General features: G+C 43.9%; 1 protein-coding gene across 7 annotated transcripts in view; it reads left to right on the top strand.

The window, feature by feature from the left end:
* Nucleotides 1-12,603, top strand: part of LOC311434714 (uncharacterized protein) — a 54,228-nt gene that overhangs the window by 33,195 nt on the left and 8,430 nt on the right. For 4 of the 7 annotated variants that reach the window (XM_084515037.1, XM_084515036.1, XM_084515039.1 and 1 more), the window contains 6 exons: nucleotides 6,440-6,492; nucleotides 6,670-7,433; nucleotides 7,549-7,596; nucleotides 8,500-8,624; nucleotides 10,577-10,792; nucleotides 11,512-12,533. In XM_084515037.1, coding sequence (XP_084371163.1) covers nucleotides 7,403-7,433; nucleotides 7,549-7,596; nucleotides 8,500-8,624; nucleotides 10,577-10,792; nucleotides 11,512-11,682 — 591 coding nt within the window. In that variant the 5' untranslated portion in view covers nucleotides 6,440-6,492; nucleotides 6,670-7,402 and the 3' untranslated portion in view covers nucleotides 11,683-12,533. Of the gene's footprint in view, nucleotides 1-6,439; nucleotides 6,493-6,669; nucleotides 7,434-7,548; nucleotides 7,632-8,499; nucleotides 8,625-10,576; nucleotides 10,793-11,511; nucleotides 12,534-12,603 lie in introns of those variants that run through there. The other 3 variants (XM_084515040.1, XR_014691661.1, XR_014691660.1) reach the window with 3 other exon arrangements.

Raw genomic sequence — 12,603 nt, 5'->3', positions numbered from 1 at the left:
GATTCATGACTTCTGGAGTGCTGGAGATGGGCAATGGCACCAGAAGCAGCAGCAGATACCTCCACGCTGCTCCTGCTGGGTTCTGCGAGGTGTGGATGCTGCTGCAGTAGGCATACACCTTTTGTTGCTGTTCATGTCCTTAAATCTCATTTACTACTCCTGGTTTCAGGATTTAATGGCAATTTTCCTCTCACTCAGTAGAACAGGGTAAAGGGAGCTGAAATGTAAATGTAGCTCAAAATATTGAAATATTTCGATGGTGGCTGCAAGCAGCTCCCGCTCCAGTTTCAGTCCCCATGTGAGCCAGCACCTCCAGTGACTTCTCACCATGGGATCGGCCACTTTCTCATTTGTGGCCTGCTGCTTGCCACGTCCTTTCGTTTGGTCCTGGAAATCACATTCAGCTCAAACCTTCAGAGAAACACTGGAGGCAAATTGAAAGTGACTGGGAGTAAAATAGGCTCTGCCACTCGGAGGGATTTGAGGTGTTGTACTGTCAGAGAGGGCTGTGGTGAAGTGACTGAATCCAGAAACATATGGGGAATGGAGAGGTCTGCGGGTGAGCCTAACATCAAAAACATGAAACGCAGCCGGCTGCCCACATTCAAAATGCAAGTTCAGGGACCCTGCTACAAAGGAACGAGGGGAAATACAAAAGGGGAATGTGAAATGTTTTTCTGGCTTTCGTGGCTGTTCATGCCACGAGAGATCTCTCTTCGGGCTTCGATCTTCAATTGTTTATGTTTTATTTCACTGCTGTTAGACCTTTAAATCACGGTAATGGTCCTGAGTGTAGAAAACATAGCTTGTGGGACTTGAGTTCTGGTGGCAGGAGGGTTAAGCACTACTGCTGCATCCACAATCCTGCTTGTTTTTATCCTGTCCCAAGCATCGATGCATTAGGCAAACTCGGCGTTAATAACAGCTTTGTGCCTTGTCAAGTGGGCCAGAGAGCTAACCCAAAACGGAGCTGGCGGTCGGCTTGTACCCACTTACATCCAATTAAGAAGAGCTCTCTGCTCCTAAGGAGCTGTTGTTCCCCACAACAAAAGTTTGAAAAATAAAATTCCCAAAGCGTCACAGAAGTGTCAAGCTTGAGTCTGCCCTCTCAGCAAATTGGGCCCTTCAGAGAGCTCACTCTCCTCGCCTCCCACGGAGCCATCAGCAGTGAAGCTCTCCAGCACCCAGCAGCTCCTCCGAGGTGCTTTCTCCGCGTGCTTTTTGAGCCGGCACCCCTGGCCGAGTCGTGTCTGATGACTTGCCCAGAAACTCTTCAGGGTGGGTTTCTGGCACTGCTCAGCCTCGCCGTGGCATTGCTGCTTTATGGGGAAGGGTCACATGGAGGCACGGGATCATTTTTAGTTGGGGGTAGCAGGAGGAAGGGTGCTGGGGCAGGGTGCTGGGTCCGCACCTACCACCAGGTGAGGCTGAGGAAAGGGCTGGCTTTTGGCAGAGGGAGAGCTGGGCTCACCTCCCTGTGTCCCTGTTGTCATTCATGGCTTGTTTTCAAGGCCCGTAACACAATTCTTCCGTAACAGGGGGGAGGACTTTGTTAAATTGTAAATGAGTATTACTTCAAGCGCTCCGAGGAAATATGTTCTTTCCCCATATAGCCCATACATTATTCCCACCTAGTTATGGGGCCTCACATTTCCTGGAACTATCACGCAGGCCTTAATTCTCCTCACACGACATCCCTTTAAAATTGCGGAGCTCTCTTAATCAACCTTTGTATCGGCTGCAAATTTGCAGTATGACCTAATTTGAAAAATGTCTCAAAGTGCTGACTCAAACGCTCGGTGAATAAAGGCCAGTCATTGCCACTGTGACACTAATGCAATGCAAAACAAAATCGAGTTGCATCAGCTGAACGTTAGTTTGCAAAAATATTAGTGATTGAAGCCACTTGCCATTCATATTTTATTTATGCTCATGAGATTTATACTTTTTTGGGGCTCTAAAACCAAATTCTGGAGGAGAGGCATGAAGAGACTCTTTAATGGTGAAAAATCCCAGTCAGATAGATACATCTAAGCTGCATCATTTGCACTTCATAATCTCCTCTCTTTTATAAAGCAGGAGGCAGACACATTATTTTAGGACTTTTATTAAAATATTTATACAGCAACATATGAAAATTCTCATCCTAATATGTCACTTCACGTTTTTAGGTTAAGTTCCAAGTCTTTATCTTTTTTCCTTCTCTAATTGAAACACAGCTGATACTCCTTCATTCTCCGGATAAGTAACTGCCTTAAAATGACTAGAAATTACTTCAGGACTAAAAAAAAAAAAAAAAAAAAAAAAGAAGTTTTTCAAAAGAAAACAAAACCAAACAAAAACAGCAACAAAAAAAGCAGTTTTATTTAACTTCTCAAAAAAGAAAAAGTGAGTATAAATTATTGAGTTTTTATCAGGGCATTGTTCCAATTCTTTTTACGTTATCTCCTCTTTTTTGTGCTTTCTTAAGGAAACTTCTTTGAGCTACAGCAACTTGGCTGCAGAGGGACAGAGTGTATTTCTTAGTTGGTTTGTCAAATATTGGCTCCTAATTAATCCTGGGATGAGTTACTTAAGAACCAGAAGTCTACAGATAAAACAACTCAGCAGGAACTATTCTTCTTTGTGCTTTTTTTTTTTTTTTTTTTTGTTTCTTTTTAATTTTAAAAATTGAAATGTCAATAATGCAAATAGTCTAATATGTGCTGATAAAACATCTATGACTATGCACTGAGGTGGCTGAAAAGCAGACAGACACACACAGAGAACAGGAAGACAGGCCATTAATTTAAAATTTAGAGGACCAATAAGCTTTTGATAGGAATGGGTTACTGTGCTAATGATTATTTAACTCGCTTCATGTTGGGTTAAGTGTGTATGGCTACGGAAAGTGTAACGCCTTGCTGAAGTGCTACAAGGAGAGTTTTGCCTCTGAAATGTTATATTCCAGGCAGGGGGGAAAAGCAGCTTGGTTATAAAAAGCAGTTGCTGTATGATAGCAGATTTCAGTCAGTGGTGAAGCAGAAGCTGGTCCAGTTGAGGAGATGAATTTTGTTACTGCAGGGGAAAAAAAAAACAAAACCAACACACACAAAACCAACACTTCTATGTGCCCCTGCTCCCTCTTAGCCCATGACTTTAGCACGGCTGTATTTATTGATAGTTGCAAGCACAGGGAAGGGAATGTTGCTGGATGTTTTACCTTGCTGGTTATTCTCCTAATTCTTCTTAACCTTTTTCTTGGTTTTATTCAATTTATTTACTTCTTATTGAAACGTGGTTTTCCATCATAAAATACTCTGGGGTTTGGGGTTTGTTTGGGTCTTTTGAGCTTTAAGGGACATCTGCACATATTATTCAATAATACACCAAACATCCTTTTTCAACTAGAAGAGAGGAAGAAAAAAAAAAAAAAGGTAAGAACGGCAATAAATGTTTGATTCCCCATAAATGATTTGCAGACATTTTTTTACTCCATCATTCTCCAAGCACAGCACCGTTTTTTACTCCGTCCTCCTAAACGGATTGCACTTGCTAAACTCTCCATTTCGGGTTGTTAGTGCTGTGTGCGGCAGATTCCTTCACCGTCGGATGTAAGAGCTGCCGTTTGTGAATGTTTTGTGTCCTTCAGCCGTTCCAGGACGGTGTAGGTGGGGATGCTGGAAACCTTGTAATTGTTGCCTGTTGGGAGAGGATGGCAGAGCGATGGCTAATGATCTGGAGGCTAGCTGGAATTTGGAGACAAATGCTAAACATAATCAATATATATAAAAAGAGAATTATTTTTTTTCCTGAAAAAGAGGCAAAAAATGCAATGAAAATTTATGACCTTAACATTCCTTCAGGGTCAAGCAATTTATCAAATTCTCTCACTTTCTGGTTTCAATTACACAGCTATTGTGGAAGGAACTTATTTTAGCAGGTTCATTTGCCTCAGTAGGGAATACAGGACTTTGGCCTAATGCTTCACCTTTAGTGCAGGCCATTTGAGCCTTAGAACAAATACCAATCATCACTCTTTGGGAAAAAAAAAAAAAAATCTGCATCGGCATGGCCTATTGGAATGGGGTTTCTGTCAAGGTAAACGGTTGTCGGCAATGACTGTGGTAGAGTGGCGATAAATCCCATTTTATTGCTGAAAAATTCCAGCTTCTCTCCATGCCTGACAGCTCCCCACATTCTCGTACCCATTTGGGCAATTTCTGCACTCTGTCCATCTGGTTCTTATTACCTCTCAACCTGCCAGTGTCTGATCCAGAAAAAGTGCAGGTCAAAAACAGGGGAAAGAAACCAAGGTGATGGACAAAACAGAGAGGGAGTGATTGAGGGACCGAGCTGCTCCGTGTTCCTCCCTCCCCACACTAAAACCAAAAAGTGTTGTGGGGGGGTGAAACAAAAGCAGGAGAGGTTATTAACTTAATTATGAAGTTGCCAGAAACCTCCTTAAAATAGAAAATTAAATAGGTGTTAAGCCCCGTGCTCTGAGCCCCAGTACTGCCACTTTTGATGCTTGCTCAGGGTACCGGTGGCACCTGCCTCCAGAAAACCTTTGGAGAGAGCCAGCCCCTGACCACAGCCACCCTGTGCTCCACCTGCACTCATTTCCACTGTTTTTGGTCAGCCAAAGTGCAATAAAAATTTAATCTGGGGTAAGGAATTATTGGGGCTATCTTCATGCTATAGAAAATCGATCAGAAAGAAAGATCTCCATCTTTATGATGTTTTTGCACACAGCTGAATCCAAGTCATCTTTAGGAAGTTCAGCTGCTTATCAACTCCCCTGCAATAAGCAGAGGGAATGTTTGGCCATTTTTCTAATTAAAAAAAAAAAAAAAGAAAAAAAAAGCCACAAACAAGTGAGCCCAGGACAACTGAACTGCTATTAAGTCAAAGCAAAAAAAAACAGGAGCACTTCTCCCCTTGCTCTTCTCCCAGTGACAACCATACTGTGCTGTTTGCCACTGGCCCACCGGTGACACCAGGAAATGTGCCCTGACCCACCAAGTCAAAATCCCCTTTCAAGGGATCCCACGAGGAGTCTAACTGCTGTATTTATTGCTTATTTATAAACTGCTGTATTTATTCTACCTGAAACACAGCGTCTTGCCCTCTGTATTCTGTTCCCCAGCAGATTACTGCTCTGAACATGTGGTCTTGTGCAAGCTTTACACTGACCCTTCCCTCATTCCCTGAAGATGCATGGGAAACTAAAACTTTTCAGAGCAGTCTCCTATCCCCAAGGCCTGACTTGACTCCCAAAGGCAAAAAAAATGTCACTTGTGCCCTACAGCCTGCTCTGGATTCACCCTGTGCTCTTTGGTGCGCAGGGGTCCTGAGCATCCCATGATGGGCATCCCACCCGTAGTAGGATACGCTGATGGGTGTCGTGATCTGATCGATTGTCAAAAGGCTGCAGATTGTGAATGTGATGTTATGCTAGGAATTATATCCCTACATCTCCTTGGAGCTGCAAACCTGTTGGTGCCCCAAAGCTCAAGCACAGCCGGGTGGGGGTGCAAATGCAAATGTACCTGTTTCCACCAGCAGCTTCTGGTGGATGTGCAGGAACCTCTTCGCATCGAACAAAGAGAGACAAGGGGAGGAAACAGGAGGTGGAAAAAATGCAGGTTCTTACCCCAGAACAAGTCACCTGGATGTGAGACATATAAAACGTGGCACCCAGCTCACCACCTCTCCTCCCACCTTTTCCCCAGGTGTCAGGGCATCTATTTAAAATACACGTTTTTGGGGTTGTGCTTTGACAGAGGAAGCCTTCCTCCCCATTACCTTCCAGTGGTCAGAAAGCACACGCGGAGTTCCGAACGCTTACGGTTAATATTTGCCATACATCTCAGAATTAGACTTTTTAAGCATTATTTTCTGCATGCCTTTCTCTCTATCCGGCCGGAGGGGGGTACGCACGGTGCAGACTTGTTACCCACAAGCTCTAACAGCGTGGTCTGGGATGCGCACGGGAGCATTTGCTGGATGAGCAGCTCTCGCCCACTGCGGTGCGTTTGCCTGTGAACCCATCTGAAACAAAGAGGCTCACACCAGGGAAGCCCCAACCTGGACAATACAAATATTTCAGCATCCAAACGGTTAATGGTGAGTATTATAGCTTCAAAAGAGCCCATTGGCTAACCCTAAAGGATGCCCTGCAATTGTTAAACTCATCAGATGAAACTACCCTTCTCAGCTAGCCCTTACATTTGTCTGGCTAACAGTAAAAATACTATAATAAATCGGGAACATATGTTGCCAGACAAGAATAAGTGATATAAATAAAGAGTCAAGAGACATAGCCCCTCAAGAACAATGTGTAAAGATTTAAACTTTCAATGTATTAGTTAATCTAGGAACATTTTAGGAGTAACTTGAAAGCGGTGTACTGTTTGTTTATATCATTCCTTATTTTTTTTTCTTTTCTTCTCTTCAGATTGCATTTTAAATCAAAATGCTCTCCATGACTGCCTGCTTTGCAGCACTAGGGTAAGTCCCATTTTTCCACAGCTTAAACAAAAATATGCCTAAGAAATCTATGCTAGAAAGGCATTTGTTGTTTTTTTGTTTTATGAAAAAAGCACAATGTTGTTGGAAAAACAGCCTCTTTTTTTTTTTTTTTTCTTTTTTCCTCCAAATATGTGAAATTGTGCATTTGCAAAACAGAGCTACTATCAAGCAAGCCAATTCTTTGTGAAGGTGACAAGTCTCCAAACTTGTAATAAATTATCAGCAGCAGCATTAAGAAAGAAAATATAAAACAAAACATGCTTTGAGAATTGACTGAATATTTTATTTGTCTTTTTTCTTTTATTGAGACATCTTTTGAAAAATGGCACAAAATAAATAGTTTTGCAAAGCAACAATATAATCAATCTCTAAACTAGAAGATAAATCAAGGATTTCATTAACTGCTGGTAGCCAGTTTAAATTGTAGTCTTGTCCATAATGTCTATCTATCTATGTATGTCCAAGTTATATTAAAAACCTTTAAATGGCTTTGTAATATCAGCTACATCTAGCTATTATAATAATTAATGATACTGTTTTATAAATCAATATATGTATTCTTGATAAATTCATATCCAGTTAATGGTGTAATTTAAATAAAAAATTAATGTAATAAAGGACATACTGGAATAGGCAGGAAATCTTTAAAGGTTAAGAGGCAAATTTGTCTAAATTCTTTTCTTTGTACCTATTTTTGAGAAAGCGTCCATTGAAATTCAGCTGCTAGCAGGCTCGCACTTACGACCACGCTCTGGCCATTAGTTTTGGATTAACAGCAGTCGCGGAGTTTTTTCAGGCAGATGCAGCGAGAGGTCCTTCAGCTGAACGAGCGCGTTCCTCTCTGCTTCCTAATCCTGCTGCAAAACTGCAAACAAAAGTCGCAGGAGGAATGCGCCAGCCTTTGGCCAGAAAGAGAAAGGGTAAAAAATGCTGTTTACACCACTCCCTATTGATTCCATATTTGTATTATTGCAGGGATTTTTTGCTTATTCTATAAAGTGTCAGAAAAGGTAAAATATGCATATTTTGTTCTAGGCATGCAGTGCTTTGAAAGGAGAGTGGAAGCCCGGCAGCCTGTGCAGCGTAATAAAAATCTGTTCTTTATCTCTTGTTTTAAATACAGTTAATCCCGTTTATTCAGCAAACACATCTAAGAGAAACTTAGGGGGGGAAAAAAGGCTGAAAATTGCCTTTTCATATTTCTAGATTGCACATTGGTGAGAAACCGTGGCTCGGTTCCTTTGCTTTTATTTATAGTCAGTGACCACAAAATGTATCTCTAAGAATAACACGGGATTTTAATAGGCAATATTAATTGTTCTTACCATAACTTTTGATCTTAAATGTTTAAAACAAAAGCCCGCTGCCTGTTTATACACTGGATGTTTTATGAAGAATATCTTTTGAAATTATGCAAAACATGAAGCTTTGTCATCCGCGTTGACATGGTACAGAAATGTCACTTTAATCCAGCGAGATTTTTTTTTGACGTTTTTCTTAACATTGCTCTGCCTTATTTAGAGCAGCAGCAGCGCTCTGCGCAGTTTCCTTTGACACTGATGGGTATTTCAAAACGTTGCGCGGAGGGGAGGGAGAGAGAGAAAAAGGAATTTGCTGCCAGTCACTTCAGCAATGCAGCTACACGAGCCATTGCCATTTGCTAAAAGTTTACATTTCAAATGAGCTTTGAATGTAAAGATGCATTATCGTGATGCTGGCTCTGTGTTTAGCAACGAAGGGGGGAACAGAGGGAGGACGATTACTGTCGTGTGCGAAAGCGTGCCCGTGCCTTCTTAACGTGGCCATTTAAAACCTATTTTGGTTTTTGGTGAAACTAGGAGCAGGAGACGCATCGCCGTCCCTCGGAGGCTTAATTTAGGCTTTATAGGAAAAACATCAAATGGGAGCTTCCAGCAACGCCCCGAAATGTATCGCGCATCTTAAATATCTTCATTTTGAAACGTGCCTTATTTTTTCCCCTCCCAGGATCGCTAGCGTGTCTCTCCCCAGACAAAGCAAGGACAAGCCGCATTCTTAAAAATTATCTGCCTTACAGATCGCGTTCCCAGGCATGTTCCCTGCGTTTTATTGCCGTGGATAACCCCTTAATGGTATCACAATTTTAGACTTGTTAAGTGGACATCTTCCGTGTATTTAACTGCAAACAAAGTGACTTCATTTAGGGGTGGGAGGAACGAGAAAATGCTTTGGGATGATTAGAAACATAAGTTTCTATCTTCTGTCACACGCTCCTATCAATTATTCAAAACCTACTAAATTTAGATGTCTGTTCCTAAAACATTGTTTGCGCTCGTTCCCTGGAAAGATGGAGGCAGCTGATAATTCGGCTAAATTATGCGCTTGAGCCGAATGGTTACGAATGAAACACTTTCCGCGCCGGTGCGGAGTTGAATTCGGGGTGATCGGTTCGCCCCTGCCAAAATTTGCCATCCCCTCATGGGAGCGACCACCACTGGGCACTGGCACGTGGCTGGGGCACTGTCAATGTCGGCATGGGCCAGGCCGCGGCCTGGCAGCTGACGAAGCCCTGTCACGGTGCCACACGGGGAGGTTCGGCCCGTTGGATGGTGGCTAAAGGCAGCAAAGGGCCTAAAGCAGCCCCGGAGGCACCTCATGCCCCAGGTTGCTGTTACCTGAGCGTAAAGTAGTGATTACTGCTGCCACAGGATGAGCTGTGGGAGGTGCAGGGTGGGAGACACGGGTTGGGTAGGCGGCCCAGCTCCGTGACAAGGAACGTCAGCTCGTTACCGGCAGGGAGCCCTCCGCTCGCTTCATTAGTGGTGGGACCTCCTCTGCTCGAGGAGGTGCTGTGCCGGGGGCAGGTAATTCGGGGGATGGCGGCGTGGCCCTGGGCGAAGGCAGGAGGGCTGACAGCTGTGATGCTGCTGCCCAGTATGGAAAAGAAAGCAAGTCAAAAATATTAAAAAAAATGAAAAAAAAGAAAACCACCACACAGCAGAAACACCATCCAAGCTTTTCTTTTTGCAATGACAGACACTCAGTAATTCCTGAACCATAGGCAGCCTTGTGCGGGGGGGGAAATATAATGCATTTATATTTGGAAACCCATACAGAAAGCAAATGGCTGAGCCCCCTGCCCCTCTGAAGTCACACGGGTGTGACGTGTGTGCCCCTCTTTGCAACCCCGGCATGAAGGCAGGCCAGTGGGGAAGGAGGGGGGAAAAATCACACAACGTTAAAAAAAAAAGAAAAAAAAGAAAAAAAAAAGAAACAACAAAACAACAACAACAACAAAGGATGTGTAAGCGCTTTCATTTATTTTGATAATCCTCCTCCCTGCTCCAGAGCGTTTTGCTGTCTTTGTCAAAGTGAATGACAACAATTTGGCCAACTCTCTCTGAGCCGCGCTCGGCAGTGACAGGCAAATTATCAGAGGCCCTGCACTCCTTATTATCGGAGGAGAAGTCATCAGGAGGACGTGCGGAGGATCCCTCTCCCCTGTCACTATTTGTCAGTGGGACAAGGGCCACTGCTATGGGTAGCTGACAGGTAATTTCAACAATAACAATTACTCCTATTACTGGTGTCATAAACAATTCGCCCAAGGCATGACAATAGCAAAGCTTTATAATTCAATGCCATATAAATAAATGCCAGCAGGTAACAAGTAATTTAGCTCCAATCAGGCCTCGGCCCCGGCATTAATATTGTTATTGCAAGAAGATGGAAAATTGAAAAAATTCAATATGTTAATGAATTAAGAGAGGGTCAAAGGCTAAGGGAGGGGAGGAGTGAGCGGGGAGGGAAAAAAACAAAAGCAAAAACGCCGAAAAGCCCGCGATGAGGCCCAGCCCCACACGTGGGCTCCTGCAGTGCTGTGGCTGGGTGCAAAGCGCCCTCCTGCATGATCCTCGGCTCTACATGTCCCTCAGCTGTGCCATGCTACAGGCAGAATCCCCCCCGAAATGTTACGCACGGCATCGGTTTAACAGAGGGGAGAGGTTTGTTTTCAACTCCGTTGCTTTACCGCCTCGCTTTGTGTTTCCCTCTAATTTTTTTTTTTTTTTTTTTTTTTTTAAAGCAAGCTCTGTTAAACCACGGCTCCTTATTTATCAGGAAGAAGGATTTTATTGTCCTCGCCCTCTCCCCCAGTGCCCTTCGTAGGCCCTCCCATGAAAACGAGGATCAGCGGCGAGCGAGCTGCAGAGCGATCGCCCAGCGCCTGACTTCTCGATCAGCCCAATTTGCAATTTTGCTAGTTGTCCAGCAAAGACAATGCGGCATCAGCCTGACAGCAGTAAAAGAATTTGAAAAATCTCTAATTAGGGGAGCTGCGGAGCAATTAACGCATGTCAAATTTCACTTCATCAAGTGCCACTCTAATTTTCCCACTAAAAATTAATGGACTTTTTGTGTGTGTGTGTGCATGTGTGTGTGCGTGTGTGTGTGTGTCCCCTCAAGGCAATGTTGATTCAAATCTGCTCAAGATGCAGCGTTGCACAGCTAAGCATCTTCTTGATTACAACCCGCCACACTTCTAACTGCTTTCATTCTCACTGCCACAGATACTTTGTCAACAGTCAAATTACGCCACGCTGATAACAATGCATAATGGTCTTCCTCAAAGGAGGCTCCTGTCATGGAGCAGCCTTTCATAAAAATGTACCATTTTCTTCCCTGGGAAATATATCTGTCTGAAAATGAAGTTTTTTGTGGTTTTGGCATTGGCTGCTATGTAATCCTTTATTCTCCCCCTCCTCGCTGTCCCCCCCACCCCCCTAATTTATTTATTTTTGAGCCCATCTGACATTACAGCAGGGCACTGTTTGAACAGCTATACAGAACAAAAATATTTATAGTCACTGTTTGCATGGCCTTTACTTAACCACTTTGCTAAGAGACATTTTCAAGAGCAACATACTCCTTCTAATACTGGTGATTTCTTTTTCTCTTTTTTTTTTTTTTTCCCCCCCCTACTTCTTATCCTCCCCTCTGTCCCCCACATCCCCCCCCCAGGTCTCTGCTTTAGGAAGGTGCAGGGCAGGATCCTGCGCTCCCTGCTTGAGCAAAAGCCCTGCTGACGTCAATGGGAGTTGTGCCGGCACAAGGACTTGGCCCGCTGCTATAAACACGTTGGGACTTTCTCTTTTAATGGATGGCGTTTGGATTCTGCACGAGCTGTGCTGAAGGGGTGCGGGTGCCAGTGTCCTCCAGCATCCCGGGGCACATGAGTCAAATTGCCTTTTTGTCAGAGCGGTGCGGAGGGCAGGAGCAGGCGCTGCACCGGAGCTGGGCTAGTTTTGACTTTGAGCTCTCTGATCACCCCTTTTGCTGGGAGATCGATAACAGCAAAAGCATCACAGGGAGCGGGCAGAATTTCCAGAGTGGAAGGGGAATTAATCAGATTAGCATACTTTAAAGATTTTTTTTTCCCCTTTAAGTGTCACAGTATACCTAAATATACTTGTCTGTTCACAGACCTGGAGAGCAAATGCAGCCCTTTTTGTCATGGCATTTTTTGCTACTAACAGAGAAAAAGCACCCCAATGGTATGGGTATGGCACATATGCCTTAGTGTGTGTGCACCTCTATGTATTACAAACAAAACAAAAAAAGCAGAACACAAAATACACATTTCCTTTTAACTCAACCACCTTCCCATCAATAACTTCTCTCCTGATGCAGATAAATGATGCGACAGCAGCAGGTAGCGCAGGCCCTGCTCCACCCCACGCTCCTGTACACCAACCCCCCTGATACCCACCCCTTCCTCTTTGGCCAGCACCGGTCTGCAACCACATCTCCCTGGCACATTTAGCAATAGGGAATCTGGGGGATTTGCTTGGTGGAGCCCCGATGCTCCCCTCTTTGTGTCTTGCAGCCAAGAGGGAGGAACAGCAACAGGGCTGCTGCTAACAAAGCATCCCCAGAGCCGACCCGCAGGTTAATGCACGTGGGCACACACTTTGGTCCCTAAGCCTTAAAAATTGTAATGCTGCTTTTAAACAAAGCAGAGATTCTGTGCTCTGCCTCAACCCCCCCCCCTTTTTTTTTCTCTCTTTTTTTTTTTTTTCCTTCTCTCTCTTTTTTTTTTTTTGGGGGGGGGGT

The sequence above is a fragment of the Aythya ferina genome (assembly GCF_964211825.1).
Source record: "Aythya ferina genome assembly, chromosome: 3".
NCBI lineage: Eukaryota > Metazoa > Chordata > Aves > Anseriformes > Anatidae > Aythya > Aythya ferina.
This window is presented reverse-complemented; position numbering and strand designations above follow the sequence as displayed.